The sequence below is a fragment of the Alligator mississippiensis genome, chromosome 5 (genome assembly GCF_030867095.1).
Source record: "Alligator mississippiensis isolate rAllMis1 chromosome 5, rAllMis1, whole genome shotgun sequence".
Lineage (NCBI taxonomy): Eukaryota > Metazoa > Chordata > Crocodylia > Alligatoridae > Alligator > Alligator mississippiensis.
The window spans coordinates 34,596,875-34,617,263 of record NC_081828.1 but is presented as its reverse complement, the minus strand read 5'-3'; the positions used below and the strand labels follow the sequence as shown (position 1 = coordinate 34,617,263).

Sequence of the window (20,389 nt, the reverse complement as noted above, 5' to 3'; positions counted from 1 at the left end):
TCCTTCCCCAGCAGGGTGTAGTTTTCAGTCATACCCAGTACCAGGAGCTTCCTGCCATCCCCATAGCTCCTGCCCTTACCTCCAAAATGTTGCTAGTCGGCTTCAGCCAGGCAGTGTTCTCCCCACAGCTGCAGCCAACAAACTGCTGGCTCCCCTGAGGGCCTGATCTGAAATCAAAGCTGCTCAACCCCCTCCTCCTATCACGATGCCCTCCTGCAGTCATGTGACTGCCTCATCAGGGCTGGCCCACACCTGCTGGCTGCCTTGCTGCCTACTCTCAGGCCTTAAAGTGGCAGGCACCAAAGGTGCTCTGCCACACTCTACTCTGAATACATGGTTAGAATCACAAGTTCCCAGTGAAATCCTGACCTTTCTAGGCAGACAAACTGCCTTTTGACCCATCCTCACATTTCCAAAAATGGTTCCTTCAAGTCAAGGTACAGATTCACTGGCAAGGATGTAGGGACTATGTATAAGGCCTTCTATTTAGGCACTCTTTTAGCAGGTGGGGTGAAGCTTGGGTATTCTTTGGGAATTGTTTTATATTTTTGTTATTTTATCTGTTTTTGTGATTTTACCTTTTTATGATTGTAAGCCACCCTGAGCCTTTTTGGGGAAGGCAGCATAGATGTCAAAAAAAAAGACAAGTCTCCTGTTAGCCCTGTGCCATCTGTTTTGAGGAAAGTGGAAAATCTTAGGTTGTGTCAGCCTGGTATTCTTTATACAAAACTAATCTTTTCTCTTTCCTGTTTAAAAAGGAGGCAAAGTTTCCAATTTCCTGGTTTTGATAGCTCTTCTTCCCAATTATAGATTCTTAATTCATAAAGAAATTAATTCCTTTGCTTAGGCACTCATTTAAAGAAAATAATAATTGTTTGAGGTTTGATTAAATTAGTTTCTACACTACTATATCTCCATTCAGTTTATGCAGACAAGAAGCAGAGATGAATCTGATCCACTGATTAAACATAAAATTATGTAATGTCTCTTATTGTCCACTAGGTGGGGCACTAAATTAACATACCACTGATGAGGTTGCTCCAGCTAACTGGCGTATTGAGTTAAAAAAAAAGGTTTCAAAGTATTATTGGACAGAATAAAAGGCAGAGTTCTGTTGTTTATCAGTGTATTTGACAAATGCAGCACCTGTAGCATGCTAAGCATTTTATAGCAGAAGGTATTTGTCCCTGAAGAAACCAAAACCCAAGTTTGAAAAAAATAACACAAAGGAACTTAAGAAGCTTACAAGTGAATAGCAAATGGCATTTTATAGCAGAATTGTTATATATGCCATAATGTACTCTGCAGGAGGGATGTAATAACTTAATTCATTTTATCCTGTTGTCTTGCAGTTTACCCTTAATCGTATTCCCAGAAGTCGGGAGGTCCGGCAGTCTTGGATCTCGTCAGTGGCAACAACCCTGTACTCCATGTGTTATTCCCTTCCTTTGACTGTTAAACTGAAGCCAGATTTGGTATGTAATATAAACTTTGTTTCAGGAGAAGTGCTTTTTGTTGCAAAAGAAGGGCTTAGGGTACCCACAAAGTAGACTATGCAGTGTGTATAAATTTATGCTTGCAAGCCTTACCCAGACAAAACTCCCATTAAAGAAAGGATTATGAGATCAGACTATAATAATTTCCCGCCAGATATAGTATAACCAAAATTTAGCCCTCTTCTTACCAGTCCAAACTGTTTCCAGTTAAGAGCTGGCAGGTAAATTCTTAAAAGACAAAATGCTTTTGCAGTGCTTGTACCTTGTGTTGTTCAACCTGCCTATAATATCAACCACAGAGAAGACAGAGAATCCTAGACTTATGTCAAGGAAGAAAGATCAGACTACCCAAGTAATGCCCAAGCCTTGTTTAGCAGAGACCCACCTCAGTCTGTTTTAAGGATCCTATTTGCCTCATTTGATGATCTGATGTCTCAGAATCAGGAAAGTACATCCTTCAGGTTGTACTGATAGCTGCCAAAAGATAAGTATTACATTTTACCTGGAAAATCTACAGTTTGACTCTATGGCTGAGGGCCTGTAGAACATCTGACCAAATTTCTACTGAATTTACGTGTGATAGAGAGAATATTTTTATGACATTTTCCAAGTTTAATCAACAAAGTCAGTGCAGTTTTATGCATTTTAAAGTAAAAACTTTAGAGTTGGCACTTCCTTATAAAAACAAGACTACTAATTAAAAAGCTGTCCCAATTAAGGACATTTCACAGCAATATATCTTGCACATTCACTCCTTTTTGCTATTATGAATTGCTTAGTTTACCAAACACCTAAAAATATATTTATGTAAATTAGAATCCCTTGGCAGCCATAGCTTATGAGAGAAAACAGAGACAGGGTTGTGCCAGTAGCAACTTAGGCTAGCAAAAACTAGTTTACCCTTGCATGTTTTCAGCTGGTACTAAGGCAGATTTCATCCCTTCTTTTAGACAGGTAGAACCTAGTACAATCCAGATTGCTGGTCCTTGATGATGTTATCTCTTCAAGGAACTGGCATGCAGGAGCACAGGCTGCCTGCAATTTCTGTACTTCTCTAAGGCCAGCCCAGCTCCCAGGTGTGTCTGGCCTGGGAAAGGCAGATTCAGGCCACCAGGAAGTTGCATTGAATTAGTGCTTCTCATTAGGGGTCTGATTGTATTTTAGCACTGCCTTGTCCTTGTGAATATGTCCACTTGGCACAAGCCATCATTGCTGTCATATGTCAGTGTGTCCACACTTGTATAATTTACATGGGCTTTTCAACTACGTGTGCATTCATTTCATCATGGAGCTATTGAAATTATTTGGCTTATTCCCAGACTATCCTCTCTTTCTAAGCAGATATGTCACTATTAAAGAGCAGACTGTCCTCAAATAGTAAGCCCATGCTAATTAAAGCCAGCATGTTTCTTTTACATAGTCATCTGAATAAGTTAACATCTCATGTTTCCAAATTACTGCATTCATGGCTATAGTTAGTAGAAACCAGCCCGATCTACAGAGTTTTGAATTGGAGCCAAACTCCAGAGTTAGCATGTTCAATTCTCAGAGTTTGGTCTCAGATTTTGGCCCATCTTTAATATTTAGCTACATTTTGGTAAACATTTTTCCTTTTTCTAATGTTCATACATTTTAAATATATCATAAAGTTCAAAAACTTAACTTTTTAAATACATATAATTTCAACTAACCACCACTTCCATTCATTGTATTTTCTTGAAAGATTTCAATAAGACCTGTTAAACAAGTCTGCTAACCCATATAATTAGAAAATCAAGATTTTTTAATAATTAGCCTGGCTTTAGGAGTATATACGATACAGGCTGATAGTCATGAGATATCCTTTAGGCTTTCCTACAGTTTGTTTTAGTAATTCTAAGTAGCATTACATTGCAAATAGTATTCTAATATACGTTTATAGAAGCTATTTTGAATTGTTTATGGACATGACCCTGATCTCACTGGCTTCAGTAGTTCCTATCAGAGCAAACACTGCACTTCTTGCGAGGAGTTTCCATGGGAAGGTTCATTCTACAATATTAACAACTACTAAAGCCACTTCTTATTTTTCAAACCTCTAAAAACAGAAAACAAAAAATCAAGGCAAGGTCATTGTGAAACCCCCTGCAATTTTTTTCCATGCCAATTTTCTTTTTTCATTAGAGAAAAGATAAACGTACCTTTTATCCAAATTAAGGAAACAGCCTATATGAAATAAGAATAATGAGTGCATTAGGAAATCATCTTGCTACAGTAGAGGTTTTATTTAATGGATACCAATTTTATCAAGTTCTCATTATGAATGAAATTGACTGGAAAATCTAACTATGCAGCTTGTTACCAAAATATGTTACCAAAGAGCTGACATGGCACATCATATGAGAAGAGCACTATGAACTAATAGCTATGTAATTCAATTGATTCTTTGTTTATTAGAAGGACTTAAAATGGCTATGGCATTTGTTTGTAGATTTGTTAGAACCAGTATTAAAGTCGCTATCTACTGATAATTTAGCATGCAGGTAATGCTTCTGATAGGATAAAAAGAGTTTGTCTTTGTAAAATCAACAGTTTAAAGAAGCAGCATGTCTCTGGCAGGCTCCATGAGTACATTCAGTGCATGTTGACTTAATGTTTAAGGGCATTTTTAAACGGCATCAATCAATTATTATTTACAGTATAAGAAGAATAAGCCAGAGAACTTGTAAAGATTATGGAACTCTTATCAAGGTGAAAACAGAATTAAACTAAAATAGGTTTTATCGGCAATAAAAAGTTTTTAGATATGTAGCATGTGAAATAACTGCTTATATTTAACTGTCTGTGGGTGAAAGTGTGCTCAGTGATCCACAGCTCCCCACATTCTTGGCAGAATATCACGTTCAGTAGTTTACAAGACTTGGAAGGGGTGGAACAAATGTTAGAATTGCATTGAGAGCATTGGTCTATAACTTCTGACATGCAAGCTAGCACCTAAGAATTAAGGGTGCCTGTAGACATGTGGGGATGCTACTCTGATGCGCTGTAATTACAGCGTGTCAGAGCAGACTGGATTAATCAAGTCTGCTGGACCATGCTAATTAGCGTACTCCAGCAGCCTCCCCGTCTCAAGTATTCAGCATCCCTGTGCTTCAAAATGGTGGTGGGGTGCTTTAGTTAAAGCGCCTCTGCTACCATTTTGAAGCTTGGGACACTGAATACATGAGATGCTGTGGGTGCTTTAATTAGAGCGGCTCTCAGAGCTGCTCTAATTAAAGTGCCTCCCCCACCACCATCCCCAGAGCATATGTAAAGATGTCCTAAGTTTCTAAACACCATGCACAGTATCTGGTCAAGCCAAAAGCTACATATTTCATAGATTTCATAGATTTCATAGACATTAGGGCTGGAAGGGACCTCGGAAGATCATCGAGTCCAGCCCCCTGCCCAAAGGGCAGGAAGTCAGCTGGGGTCATAGGATCCCAGCAAGAGAAGCATCCAGTTTCATCTTGAAGGTGTTCAATGTAGGCGCTTGAACCACCTCCAGTGGCAGGCTGTTCCAGACCTTGGGGGCTCGGACAGTAAAGAAATTCTTCCTTATGTCCAGCCTGAAATGATCTTGTAGTAGTTTGTGACCATTTGACCTCGTCTTCCCTTGGGGCGCTCTGGTGAACAAACGTTCCTCCAGATACTGGTGGTCACCCCTGATAAACTTATAGGTGGCCATCAGATCACCCCTGAGCCTGCGCTTTTTCAGGCTAAAGAGCCCCATGGCTCTCAGCCTATCATCGTAGGGTCTGCTTCCCTGACCTCTGATCATGCGCGTGGCTCTTCTCTGGACTCTCTCAAGCTTCTCCACATCCTTTTTCAATTGTGGAGCCCAAAACATTTGTAACACTAAAACCTGTGGGGACTCTAGCTTTTATCAGTCCAGGCAAATATTTTTCTGCTATATATTTTTGTTGAGGAAAAGTACAAATTTAGCATTCTTTTCAGTCATTTACATATAGGAGTGACTGATCCTGCAAATCTTTGTGCACCAGAGATTCCTTTTGGTCCTGCTAGAAATGTTGAAGAATATAAGGTGAGGCCTTTAACTGAAATTGTTTTGACTGGGGATCAGAAGGCCCCAAGTGCAGCAGATCTGATGTTTCACCGTTCAGTGAATAGAGCTGAAGAGAAGTCCTGGAAAAGGTTGCCTCTGCAGCATAAAAAGGTCAACATTGTTGGGGATGCATTGACTTAGATTGGCATACCTAGTATGCTCAAGGGCCAGTAAGGGGGAAGTAGCAGACTGCAGCACAGGGTTTGCATGATTTGCCTCTGGGTTGGGGGAGGACTACTTTCCCTTTTATATCTTTCACTGATCTCCAGGCAAAGTTTTTTCTACTTGTGCTTTGTGTGAGGGGGCGCAGTGTGGCATCCATTGCATCCTGAAGGCAGTAAGCCCTGAGAGTGCTGAGCAATTGCAGAGTCAGGGCTCATGCTAAAAATCATATTTGAAGTTCAGTTTTTTTTTCAGAAAAGTTGTATGACTAGGATCTTAAAGAATGAGAAAAGATTTAACTGTTCAACTTGAGACGCTTTACATTTTCATAATTAAAGTGCTCATTAGTAGCTGAAAGCTAGACCGTCCTCAGTGTCAGGTTGGGCACCCAAAAAAGTCAGTAATCACTTCTGCAAATCTTGGCCTCTGTTCTTATAGATAGGTACAATATGTCAGAAATAAGCAGCATAATGTGCTGTGGGCCACATCCATCATGGGCATCTGGTGGCATGGCATGGTCTGATTGCACTTCTGCTTTAGTTTCCTACTTGTCTTTGATCAGATCCATCAGCCTCTACCACATTCCAGACTGAGGTGACCTAGCTTGCTGGCAAGGGCGCACGAATATCCCAAACCCTTCTAAGGTAGGCGAAGTTCAAAATAAACACTTGGACAAACTCTCCCACCCTATTGAAGCTAAATTCCTAGTACACACTGAACATAGCCTAGGTAGAGAACTAAGCAAGCAATACATCCCTCTCACCAGAGTTTTGGTAAGCTGAAGTCAGTCTTTTGCAATTAACAAACCAGTTGTCTCCTGTAGGTTTATCTTTCCACAGGGAGAGTCTAGTAAAAGTGAAGTTTTCATTCCTGCAAACCCTGAAAGGTTTGCTTTCTCTTTCCTAGCCAGCTATCAGCTGAGAGAGCTCTCTCTGCAATCTGATACCTGCTTCAGGTGTGGCAGGGTAGGGCTGATTAGATGTCCAGCAACCTATTACTCTTTCTTAACTAGCAGGATTTGTACACATCAGTGCACATGGCCAGTTCTTAAGCTGGTTAAAGGCTCTGTAGCAAACTTGGATATTTTGTACAGAAATGCTCACACAGTGAAACTATATGAATGGAGACCTTTATTTCACTTAGCTAAGATTTTCCATTCTGTGTACCATGCTCAAAATGTCTTAAATTCATAGCATTTTAGCAGATTGTCACAATGGATAATAAGTTATTGTTCCTTATAGCACAATTCTCATTAGATCTTTGTGGTAAGCCACAAGATCTGGGTGGTGCCCTCAGTTCCCTATTCACTTTTGAGTAAGTGAACTTTTTGTGATGCTAGTATTAAGAATAATCTGGTAAGATCTTTTGTGCACTTTTTCCATAATTTGTCTAGTACTGGACTGTTTTCATATTATGTCTCATCTTGTATTGTTCTTTTTGGATCAAAACATTCAACATGTAGAAGAGAAACCACAGTAGGAAAAGAAAAAGATAAGCTCTGTAAGTTGCATAGTATTAAAAAAAAGTGAAGTTAAACCACACAAAATTAAAATTAAGTATTCAACCAGGATTAATGAACACATTGGAGTCTTCTTTTTCTTTAGTATTTCTTACATACAGTATGCCTACATTTCAGTTCCAGAAGTACTCCATAGCTTGGTTAATTAGCTCATGCTGAGCTCTGTGCTGCCATGGCTGAAGTACCCCAAGTGAGCTACTTTAAAGTTAATTTGTAAGTCTGTATAGGATGCTGTAGTCAGTTTTCATCTATGAAGTGCTTCATGAATGTTCAGTTATCCTTGATAGGTAAGTAAGCAAGCAGTGTTATACTGCATTGGTAAAATGAGTAAGTGAAGTTAAATGATTTCCCTAAATCCCCATAGAGAGTCAGTGTTAGTGTTAAGATCACACTGAAATCGAGGCTCCCATTTACAATTAGCCTCTGAACTGAAAATAGTTTCCTATTTTTTTCATTGTATAATTTACATACACAGCACATAAGTTACCATCTTTCAAAACAAATAAAAATGAGCCAATAATTGAATTCATTGCAGTCTAGTTGTGATATCTATTCCTTGCCCTTAGCATCCTGCTGCAGATACTTCAATAACACCAGCTTTTGCATTGAAAGGAAATACCAACCACCATTAAGAATAGGCTTGTGTTGTATGAGAAAACACTGTCTATCTAAGTGGCAAATTTAGGAATATATTGTTATACATATAATAATTAGTTACATTTTACCATCCAAATGATCCAAAATGTTAATGTAGTGGATGCTTTTACATGTATAATGAAAATTGCATTGACAACAGTGGTTTAGAGTTATTGCCAATGTATGCTTTATATTTAATAATTTTTAGGTTTTATTTTTGTCTTCCTCTTTGGAGTGAACAGTCCACAACAGTAGTCTCCATTTTGTGATAAGGATGAAAAAAGACATGCCTTTATCTTAAATAGCATCTACAAGCCAAGAAATTTCCTAGGGCTTTTTGATTAGGAGACCATTCAGATACAGGCTCAGTCAGGATGCTACTTAGAACTCTGGGGTGTGCTAAAAGATGACTTAGAGAGTATGACTAAGGATGACTAAGAGCCATGTCCCAAATCCTGGCAACTGGATCCTTCAAGCAGATCATATGGAATCCATGGATCACTGGATTGGCCACTTCAACAGCTCCTGATCACTGACTGGCAAGATTGCAATTATACTATGGTACCTTTGATGCTTTATCTTTGATATTGCAATTGGGAATTCTTGTATCTAAAAAAAGAATGGCAAGCAACTTGGAGAAGGGAAAGGGAAGGGCCAGGCCCAGAGTCCAAAGGAGCAGGCCATGCTAGGGACCTAGATTTTTCTGCATATGCAGCACAAGAAAAAGTAGTGAGGAATACGTTCAGCTCTTTTAAACAACATGGATCAGAAAGGCATCCCAGTTAGATCAGTAGTGTTTGTATGAAATAAAGATAACTTCAGTTGATAGAAGGTCAGGGGCTTGTTATTGTTAATTCAAGTGGTTTAAAGACCTGGGGCTATATCACTGGTATAACATCACTGAAACCAGCAAATTGTACGCTGGGGTAAATTTATCTCATTCTTTTCATCTTGATTTGTGTTATAGGATTTCAGATTGTTACCTACTGACAGCAACAGGACACAACATTTGAACTAGTTTTATAATCTGGTCAGGGGAAAAGCTGTTGATAACATCTCCAAATGGCACAAAAAATTGGTACTTACTTCAGTGGTCTTTTTGGTGTCTAGAGAAGGCTTGAAAACCTTCCTGCCATCTCCCTTTCCCCAACAAAAGCAACAACCTATACTGTTTGGATTTTTTACTTTAGAAAATGTAAGAATTGTCAAATCTATTCTTAGCTGGCTTTGGAATGCAGAACTCAGAAATGTTTGTTTAAACTCTTGTAGATGACATCAAGAGTTAGGGTACTAAATCTTTAAAAAAGATATAGTCTATCCCAAACATTTTTAGGCTGTCACCTATGGAAGCTTATGCCTCTCTATACCAGTTAGTCATTAAGGTACCACCCTGCCCTGCCTTTTGCCTGACTTCAGATGAACATGGCCAACTACCTCTCTCTGCTTATGTTAGGGCTGAAGAAACTCATGTCAATAGGTTAAATGATTTGCTGAGGATCCCATGGTGAGGCAATAGCAGAAAAAAATGGAACCCTGGTTTTCTGAGTCCCAGGACCTACATCTGGATAACAAGCACCTACCTCTTTCCCCTTTGCTATAAATGTATTAAGTATAAAAATCAGTTGAAAGCATCAGTGAACAAATTATTCTTGATTTGAATTTTACAGACTGCAAGAGAATGACTGTCCAAATATCAAGAGAGCTGGTTGCACAGCTAAGGCTGGAAAGCTCTGGTTTCCAGAGTCGCAGGACAGTAATTAGAGCATGCTCAGGAGTCAGCTGATTCAGAAATCCAAGGGAAAAAACCTAAGAATAGAAAATGATAAAACAAGCTAGACCATGGTCACTAAATACCTTTATAGATCAGTAAAAGAATATTAAAATAGATACCTTACAGAAAAACATATACCAGTGAAAAAAATAGCTGTATTTTGCATCGTTTGCAAGGTACATATATCTGCATCATAAATTCTTTTTCTCCCTCATAGACTACCTTTTTCTCCCTAAAAAGAGAACTGCCAAACTGAGGTACTGTGGGTCAGGATACAAGGGGGGAAAGGGACTGGGTAGTGGGGGGTCCACTATAAACCGCCACACCAGGAGGATGAGCTAGACCTGGAATTCTCCAGACAGCTCTCAGGAGCCATACAATCAAAAGATATGGTTGTCATGGGTGACCTAAACTACCCTGACATCTGCTGGGAGGAGCAGTCAGCCAACTCTAACCACTCACGCAGGTTCTTAACCTGCATACAGCACCTCCAACTAACGCAGGAGGTATACGATCCCACTAGGGGAAATGCCTTGCTGGGCTTGGTGTTAGCTACAAGGGATGACCTGATGGGGAACCAACTTCCAAGGGAAGTGGTGCTCGCTCCTACCCTGGGGGTCTTCAGAAGGAGGCTAGATAGACACTTTGCCGGGGTCGTTTGACCCCAGCATTCTTTTCTGCCCATGGCAGGGGGTCAGACTTGATGATCTGCTCAGGCTCCTTCCAATCCTACCAACTATGAAACTATGGAATCTGCAGGTACAAGGTAGCTTAGGGAATAGTGACAATCAATTGATTGAATTCACTATCCGGTGAAGGGTGGGTAAACTAACCAACAGGGCTGAAGTGCTAGGCTTCAGAAAGGCTGACCAGTGTGCTCAGGAGATTAGTTAGTGAGGCGTTAAATCTCAAGAGCATTGGTGAAATGGGGGTCCAGGAAGAGTGGTCATTCCTCAAGGAATCAATCCTACGGGCGCAGAAGGAGACAATTCCATTGTGCATAAAAGGAGGCAAAGGAGCCAAGAAGCCCTCTTGGCTGAACAGGGAAGTCCAGGAAAGCCTGAGGACAAGGAAAGAGGTATACAGGCTGTGGAAACAGGGTAGCTACCAAGGAGGAGTATTCACTTCTCTCTTTTCTCTCTCTCCCTCTCCTTCCAGAACCCACCAGTGCTGTAGTCTGCCACAGTGGGAAGGCAGCAGCAGCAGCTGTGGATTCTATTGGTAGGTTCGGGAGCCCAGATACAGAACCTGCCACCAGTGTCCATATTGATGCCGCTGACACCCTCCTGGTACAATGGAAGTTCCCACCCACAGCCCCGACCCAAAACTTGCCAGCAGCATCAACTGTGGACCGAGGCAGGAGCTGCTGCCGCGCCAGGCAGGTGGTGGCATCAGCTGCAGGCACAGCCAGCAGGTTCCACAGCTGACACTGGTGCCTGCCTGGCACAGCAGCAGCTCCTGCATGAGTCCACAACTGATACCACCGGCAGGTTCTGGGTAGGGGCTCTGGGCAGGAGCTTCCACTGTGCCAGAGGGAGGGGGCGTCAGCTGTGGGTGCCACTGGCAGGTTCTGTGTCCAGGCTTCTGAACCTACCAGCAGGGTCCACAGCTGATGCTGCCTCCTGCCTGGTATGGTAGAAGGCCCACCCAGGTCCACAGGTGATACCCAATGCTGCTGGGTAGAAGCAGTGCTGCCTGCCTGCCTGGCACCACATAGCAGCCAGAGCCACTGCCCACCCATAGGCCAGATCCAGTTATTTTGCAGCTGTCCATCCATGGGCGTGATTGGATCTGTTGGTGGGCCAGATCTGGCCTGCAGAATATATTTTGCCTACCCCAATCTAACATATTGTAATAGTCATCTATTTTACAATATTTACAAGCAGTGATAAAATATGGCATTCACAGAAGAGAATATTTGACTTGTCATTAAGAATCATATCATAGACTCATAGAAGTAGGGTCGGAAGGGACCTTGCAGATCTTCAAGTCTGACCCCCTGCCTGAGCAGGAAGAAAACTGGGCTCAAATGACCCCAGCCAGATAGGCATCAAGCCTCTTCTTCAAGACCCCCAAGGTAAGAGCCAGCACCACTTCCCTTGGAAGTTGGTTCCAGATCCTAGCCGCCCTGACTGTGAAGTAGTTCTTACGGATGTCTAATCTAAACCTAGTCTCCAACAACTTGTGGCCGTTATTCCTTGTTATCCCAAGGGGCACTAGGGGAAACAAGGTCTCCCCCAAACCCTTGTGGTCCCCCCTAGTGAGTTTATAGATGGTCACCAGGTCCCCCTCAGCCTTCTCTTGTGAAGGCTGAACAGGTTCAGGTCCCGTAGCCTCTCATTGTAGGGTCTGCCCTGCTGTCGCCGGATCATGCGGGTGGCCCTCCTCTGTACCCTCTCAATGTTGTCCACATCCCTCTTGAAGTGGGGTGCCCAGAACTGGACACAGTACTCCAGCTGTGGCCTGACCAGTGTTGCGTAGATGGGGAGGATCACCTCCTTGGCCCTACTTGAGATGCACCTGTCAATGCATGATAGGGTCTGGTCGGCCCTGCTGACCGTGACCTCTCATTGTCAGCCCATGTTCATCTTGGAGTCAGTAACGACTCCAAGATCCCTTTCTGCCTCCATGCTCTCAAGAAGGGAGTTTCCCATCTTATAAGTGTGCTGCCAGTTACTACTGCCCAAGTGCAGCACCCTACACTTGTCAGTATTGAAACACATCCTGTTTTTGTTAGCCTACCCCTGCAACCTATCCAGGTCTTGCTGCAGTCTCTCCCTCCCTACTAGCGTGCCCACCTCACCCCAAATTTTGGTATCATCAGCAAATTTGAACAGGTTGCTTTTCACCCCATCATCCAAATCGCTGATAAAGAAATTGAACAGTGCAGGCCCAACGATCGAGCCCTGGGGGACTCTGCTGCCCACTTCCCCCCAGGTCAAATATGACCCATCCACCACCACCCTCTGAGTACAACCCTTCAGCCAATTTGCAATCCATCTGACTGTGTAGGTATCAATGCCACAGTTGCCTAGTTTTTTAATGAGGATGGGGTGGTTGACAGTGTCAAAGGCCTTGCTGAAGTCCAGAAAGACTACATCCACGGCAACACCTGCATCCAATGCTTTTGTGACCTGATCGTAAAAGGCAATCAGGTTGGTCTGACATGACCTGCCCCTAATGAAACCATGCTGGTTGCCCTTGAGCATCATCCCCGATGTCGGCCCATCACAGATGTGCTCCTTGATGATCTCAAAGAGTTTCCCCAGGATTGAGGTAAGACTGATAGGCCTATAGTTGCCTGGGTCCTTCCTCCCTTTTTTAAAGATGGGGACCACATTGGCTATCTTCCAATCATCTGGCACCTGGCCCGAGCACCATGAGCGCTCATAAAGCCGTCCCAAGGGCCCTGCAATAACCCCTGCTAGCTCCCTCAACACCCTGGGGTGGAGAGCATCTGGACCTGCTGTTTTGAACACGTCCAGCCCCTCCAGAACCCGGTCCTCCTCAACCTTAGGTCTGGAGGCGTTCCCCTCAAGTCCGTCTTGAATCACGGTGGGGGAGTCCCGGTCCCTGCACAAGAAAACAGAGGTGAAGAATTTGTTAAAGAGGTCTGCCTTCTCCTCTGGCGCAACCACCAGATTGCCCAGCGTATCTTTCAGGGGCCCCACGTTTCCGGGTGCCTTCTTCATCCTCCCTATATATTTGAAAAAGGTCTTTTTATTATCTTTGATCTTGGACGCTAGTCCTAGCTCTATGTCCACCTTAGCTTTCCTGACAGCCCCCCTACAGGCCCAAGCAGTGGAGGTATACTCCATTAAGACTGAACATCTTCTCTGTGGCTTATGCCCTGCTTACAGCAGTCATGACATTTAAACTGTATTACATTTTAGACACATTTGAAGGCACAGGGTAACATTTAAAAAAGGACTTGTTCATAAATATAACCAACTTCTAGTGAAGTAGGCTCTTAAAGATAGATTTTTTTTTAAGCATTCAATTACCCCAAAATTCAGGTAAGCTAGGGATTTTTAAAAGCATCTTGATGTCTAACTCCCGGAGTGTTAAATACCTAGATCACTCATAATCAACCTGGCCTGTGGGCCAGATACAGCCGACAGACATGGGGTTTTGGCAGCAGAGCGGGGAGAGGGAGTTGGCAGTGGTCCTCTTCCCCTGCTCCTGCTGGAAGAAACAGTGGTTGTAGGAGGTCTTCTTTCTGTACTATATAGAAAGAAGCGGAGGTGGAGGCCTAGTGCCCGTCCATCTCTAACCCAAGCTGGGTCATTCTGGCCTGCAGCCAGAAAATGTTGCTGACTGCTAGCCTAGATGGTTTTGAAAAATTCAGTAGGTTTCTATCTGCCTCTTTAGATGTCTGGATGCCTTTAAAATGCTGTCTATCAGTGTCTGTCAGTTCTGAAAATAGGGTTTACGCCCCTAAATAATTTAAACATTTCTGAAAAGTATACTGAAAGTGCAAGTCCCAAGCAATCTGCAGACAGCAGACCATCTATAAAAGAAGGAAGGACAGGATGCAACAAAAAATCAGTACTTTTTCATAAGGAGGTGTTTTGCTAGGTTCTATTTTTTTAAAGTGTGTTAGATACTGAAGTTCCTTTTCCTTCATAGTTACTTATTTTTTACATAAATGAGTATACTAAGATCATGCTCTGGTTAAGAGGAGTTTCTAATGTGGGTCACAAGCTTGGCACAAAGCTGCCTGGAATCTTTGGGCGGCATTGAGACACGTTAACAATTCTGTAGTGTCCACCTCCTACCCCCATCCTGGTTAATCATGGAATCAGAGGGTTGGAAAGGATGACATGGGTCCAACCTTGTACAGATGTAGGGTGCACTGTTCCTAAATCATCCTACACATGCTTAAGAGGTGACTGGGGAGGGCATTAGTAGTCAGCGGAAACTGGAGAAACCTGAGGGCTTCCATAAATTTGTAAGGAACTGGCCCTACAGCTGGACAATGTCAGGATTAAATGAACAGAACACAAGTCTTCAAAAAATCTTTGCACGCTACTGCCAAGCTATGCCAAATGTTCCTCCTGTCACGATCCAGAATCTATCCCAGAGTACAGAAAGCAATGAGTTTCTATCGTGTTGTCAAGCTCACAATGATCAGTCTCTGTGGAATTCCCCTAACTAAGATAAGAGGGCAGGAAATGTTGACAGTTTCCATATGTAAAATAGTCTAGTGTTAATTTTCTAAATGTCCACTAAGTTTGAACGGACTTTGCTGTACTCTTTTCTGACAGCTATATCTTAGAATCATCAGAAGTGCTGCCGTATTTAGTTACAGTTATAAATGAGTTTGTTTGTCTAAAGAAATGTAATTCATCTTGCAAGTTTTCTGCCCTTTTTTTAAAGCCATTTGCCTGACATTTAATCCTGGTACAGCTGTGAGCTCTGGTTTCAGTATATTAGCTAATAAATGTCATTCTGATGCATTGTTGCATTCATTTACACTGAAGCAGCTTTCATCTGCAGTGGATACCATGTGTCGGAGTTCACTGTGTACTAAACTGGGGGAAAAAAGACTACAGGCCTCATTTGATGCCTTTTCAGCAGCAGCAAAAAATGTCTAAAGCAAGATGACAGAAATTACTAGAGTTTCAATATGGGAGTTATTAAGAACTTATGCATTCATCAGACCATGGAAGTGAAGGACACTAACCATTTAATGGCACTGTTAGTGCCTTGCAGCATTAGACATATAATTGCAAGAGAATTCATTACCTAGAAAAAGTACTAGTTCCACACACTTTGTGGTGTACTTCCAGAAGCAGTACAAGAGAGAGGAAAGGTGCAGGGAGGAGTTTGGTGTTATATAATAAACATTTTACACCTCACATTTAGTTTTAAAATTATATTATTCCATTGTTTCATTCACTGTACAGTGTTTTATAAAATTACTCAAACTTGATGTTAGAGAGCTTCTTACTGTATATAGGTCCATATATGAAAACAAACCAAACCAAAACAGCTGGAGTTTAACAGAGACAATCAATTAACTGAATAACCTAAAGTAGGAATGTCCAAGATACAGCCCATGGGTATCATTCAGCCTGCAGTGCTGCCCATAGATCTTGGAGATCTTGCTGCATGCAGCGTTGGTCCAGGATGTGTGTTGTGCCAGTCTAGGATGAGCACTGCAGTGTCCACACCAGACTGGACCCACATGCTGGATCCAGCATGCAGAGATGGTCTGCAGGCCTGATCCAGGCCACAAACCTGCCTGTGCCATTTATCAGACCCACAGGGCCTGGTGAGTTTGACATCCCTGATATAAAGCTAATGTAGTTGTAGGTATTTTAGCTACTGGAACAATCCCTTGTGTCCCATAGTCAGACAGGTGTAATTTACACCAGTCCCCAACTAGCCCCAGAGTGAAAGAACCACAAATAAATACTACCCCCTTACACCCACACATATTTTTGATAATGCACTTGCTGGAGTTTAGCCAGACCAGAAAATATGGCACTAGATCTTCAAAGAAGACAATCTATTTAGTGCTATGCACAGATTCTGCGAGCCAGCCCTTGAGTTAGAACAAATAAAATAGTTGATAAAAGACCCTGAAATACTAATCCTGAATTGCCCTTCTAGATTCCGTGCTCCTCTGTTACCTGACAGGGATTCAGTTCTGTCTCACAGGATGACAGTCATTCCTACTGGGAGATACTTGTATTCAGTATCAGTTTGAGAACGTTCTTTTCTCTCAGAATGGACTATCTCTTTCTTTGAGCTCTACTTTTAAATTGTTCATGTTCCTTTGAAATGTACTAACTAGGAATCTTTTCTATTTTCTAGAAAAGCCCATCTTTTCTCAAACTTCTTTCTAAGCTTTAGGATATCTGTAGATGCTTCCAACCCTCAGTACTCCTGCATTGGGTGGAGAGTATTGCATACTGGGTTTTCAACAGTTTTCCTTAAGTGTATTGGTCTTAAATTTATCTATGTGTCTGTTTCATACCCTACTAGTTTTCTCAAAATTTTCCCGTATGTCCGTTGATTGTTCTAAATTCCAGGCAATGGGAAATCGATTATCTTGTCTCATAGGTGTCTTATCTGGTGACACTTGAGATAGAGTAAGACAGGTTGAACAAGATTTTTTCAGAGGAATTCCCATTTCATTACATCAGTGATTTCTAGGTGGGATGTTGCTCTTGCAATTTCAGGCATGCACAGAACATGAATCTTCCACTGTCAGCAAGACTATTTTATAAAATGTTAAAAAACATATGTGATATTCAGTGGTATCGGTGGATTAACTCCTTGAATGCCACTGACTTGTGCCTGACAAACCTAAGATGCAGGTTTTTAATGCCAGAAAGTGAGCTTTTAGAGGCAAGTAGCACATCCTGTGGGCAATATTCATGGAGCCACACCTGGAATTTAGAGTTATCCTCTCCAAGTAAAAGCCACAGGAATGTGTGTGATGAAGAAAAAGGGAAGATGACACAGGCGTTGCAATGGGATAACATTCTACAAGTATGTCAGCACCAAGAGGAAGATTAGGGAAAGCGTGGGTCCATTACTGAACAAAGGAGGCAACCTAGTGAGAGACATTGCAGGAAAGGCTGAAGTGCTCAATGCCTTTTTCACCTCAGCCTTCCCAGGCAATGTCAGCTCCCAGATTACTGCACCTGACAGCACAGTTTGGGGAACAGGTGAGCAGCCAACAATGGCAAAAGAACAGGTTAGGAACTATTTAGAAAAACTGGATGTGTACAGTCCATGGGGTGGACAGGATGCACCCAAGGGTGCTGAGGAAGTTGGCCAATGTGATTGCAGAGCTGCTGGCCATCATCTTGGAAAACTCATGGCAATCAGGAGAGGTCCTATGAGGAATCTGTCAAAATGTACTGTATTCAACTTTCTACCAAAAATAAACAGCAGTAAAATCTTTAGGAACTAGAAAATTGTGAACTCAGAATGTTAAGTGTATAACTTAAGCTGGAGCCTGAATTGATTCAGTCTTTGCAGGTTAGTCTAACCTGCCTAGATTGAACCAGTTTCGTTTGCAAGTGAAGAGACATTCAGGAAATGCAGGCACATGCCTGCAGTGGTTCATGCCAGAAGCTGGGGGTCATTTGAGCACCCCCTTGGCTGCAGGAAAGCTGTGCTGGGGGGCAGGGTGTGGCCAGCACTAGCAGTAACCTCAAGTGAGTTCAGGGCAGGGGTTTAATTTTCCTCTCCCCATCCCATCGGCAGGGACCTGAGCCAGGGTCTGCCTGGTGCTCTCCCCTCGCTGCCACAGCAGCAGAGGTGTGGCCAGACGGCAGCCAGCATAGCCCCCTGAGTCAGAGGGGGCAGGAATGAAATTTATTCCCCACTCTGCCCCCTCTGCCCCCAGGGGACCACATCTGGGGTCTGCCCACCTCAACCACTGCCATCACTCACTCCCTGCACAGGGCAAGCAGCAAAAGAAGCTCCTTTCTTGCCCCCTCCCCCAGACACCAGAGGGAGAGGGGAAATAAATCCCGTTCCTGCCCCGGTGCGTAAGGGGGCTATGCTGGCTGGCCTCTGGCTGCAGCCCTGATCCTACCACTAGAGCAGCGAGGGGGCAGTGACCCTGACGGGGGCAGCAGCCACTCTCATGGTGTCCTGGGAGCTCAAGCCTGTTCCCAGTGGGGGGTCTGCACTGTGGGCAGGGGTGGGAGAGGAGGGGGGGCAGTTAGAGCTGCCTCAGACTATGTGGAGCACATGGCAAGGGCACTATGGGAGGGCTTAGGGGGGCTATGGCCACCCTCCAAGCCCTGGTGCTGCCACCCACCCTGTGCAGTCTGTGGCATCTTTGACCACCCCATTCCACTCTGCTCTGACTCTGTATTCAACCAGGTTCATCTCAAACCAGTTTCAGCCATTTTTAAACTGGTTTATGTGCACTGAACTTATGCTCTGTTACAGGTTGAAAACAGTTTCTGATCATTTAAACTGGTTTGTGTATAATTTGTGTCCCTAGCCTAAAGGCCAATATTTGTTTGTCTGTTCCACTAGCAATGCTCCTAAGATTCATTGGATTCCAAAACCTTCCTGTACTGTAAGGTATATGTACCCTTTAAAAAAAGGAATAATCTTCCCTCCTCCCTGCAACATTTAAAGTTCAGAATGTGATCTTTTTAACAGCTCTTTTAAAAATAATCATAATCATCAGGCTGTTAATTTAAATCATGCTGCTGGATTGCCTGTATAGTCTCATTTTCTTTTATTTTTAATAAGTATATTAATTTTTGTCTTTAATAGTTTGTGGAGACTTTCTACTCTGTACAGTATTAGAAAAATCTGATGTTTAACTTTTGTTCCAAAACATTTAATTTCTTCTAGATATTGTGCAATGGACCAGGAACATGTGTTCCTGTCTGTATATCTGCCCTGCTTCTTTGGATACTGGGACTGAAGAAAGTCATCATTGTGTATGTGGAGAGCATCTGCCGAGTAGAAACCTTATCCCTGACTGGAAAGATTCTTTACTACTTTTCGGATTACTTCATTGTTCAGTGGCCTGCTCTGAAGGAAAAATATCCCAAATCTAAATATCTCGGTCGAATAGTATGACAACAAAAGACAAGCTTTATTTATAAGTAATTCATATTTCTGTAAGCAGATCTTCCTTAATATTTAAGGAAAGAAATGTGTTTTTAAGTAAGGAATTTATTTTTAGAAACTCTTGATTTGATTTGAAATGTACTGGTTATTGCAAGCCAAGTGTACAATTAAGAAACTGAGCCAGTAATAGAAAGTGGACTGGAATAAAATAGTAAAAGAAATGCATACACTTATTTCTACATGCATATTTATTGTATTATATGAATTTATTCATCAGTTCCATCTTCCAATTGTAAGGGAATAGTCTTGATTCTATTCAGTTTCCTGTGATATAAATAGAAATAACTCTCTGGGAATTTGTATTAATTCTAACATTCTATTTAAGGAAACCTTCTGTAATAGTCTAAATTGAAAGAAACACAGTCTTGTTCTGATACAACAGGCTTTATTTTCCTTTATGCAAGGAGTGAAGTCCCTAGTGAATCTTTGTAGCATAAAGGAAACGGTTATAGGAAGTTGGCTTCAGGACAGTTTGCACTCTACAGCCTTCCAAAACCCCAAAGCATTAAACCAGTATCATTTTTCCTTTTGGCTTGTCAAAAATGTTCCTGTAATTCAAAGAGCACCTTATAAGACCCCTCGTTTAACTGTTAAAGTAAATTAAAAAGTGACAAATGTCCTGATAAGGATGCAGCATGTATACATTCAGAAAATGCATATTTCAAAATATCCTTAAAACTTCTTATTAGCACAGAGACCAAACTGTTGCTATCAGGCACTGAACTGTTTTGGCCTAATTTGCTGCCACATGCGTAAAGTTTAAAGTAAGCATTAGCATTACTGGTGCTAGCAAAAGCAGTGGCAAGAACAGGGAAGGCTTACTTGGTTGGTGTACTTTAACTTTTTGAATATTTTATTTGGGGTTTGTTTTTTTGTTTTGTTTTTTTTTAAACAAAACTTTTCATTTCTATAGTACAGCATACATTTACTAATGAAGGAGAGCTCCCTCCATGGAAAATAACATATCAACACAATTAAAATGCATGTTCTTAAGTTTAAGATTTAAGTACATGTAAGTCTACTTAAGTCCAAAAGTTCATCTGACAAAACGTAATCACATACATCGTTCCATGTGTAATACAATGTAAACATATCTATCA

At 42.1% G+C, this 20,389-nt stretch overlaps 1 protein-coding gene across 1 annotated transcript in view; it reads left to right on the top strand.

The window, feature by feature from the left end:
- The window catches only part of ALG14 (ALG14 UDP-N-acetylglucosaminyltransferase subunit), a 39,922-nt gene extending 20,468 nt beyond the window's left edge, over positions 1 to 19,454 (top strand). The window contains exons 3-4 of the mRNA XM_006266548.4: positions 1,353 to 1,475; positions 19,008 to 19,454. Coding sequence (XP_006266610.1) covers positions 1,353 to 1,475; positions 19,008 to 19,238 — 354 coding nt within the window. The 3' untranslated portion in view covers positions 19,239 to 19,454. The remainder of the gene's footprint in view (positions 1 to 1,352; positions 1,476 to 19,007) is intronic.
- Positions 19,455 to 20,389: the final 935 nt, after the last annotated feature.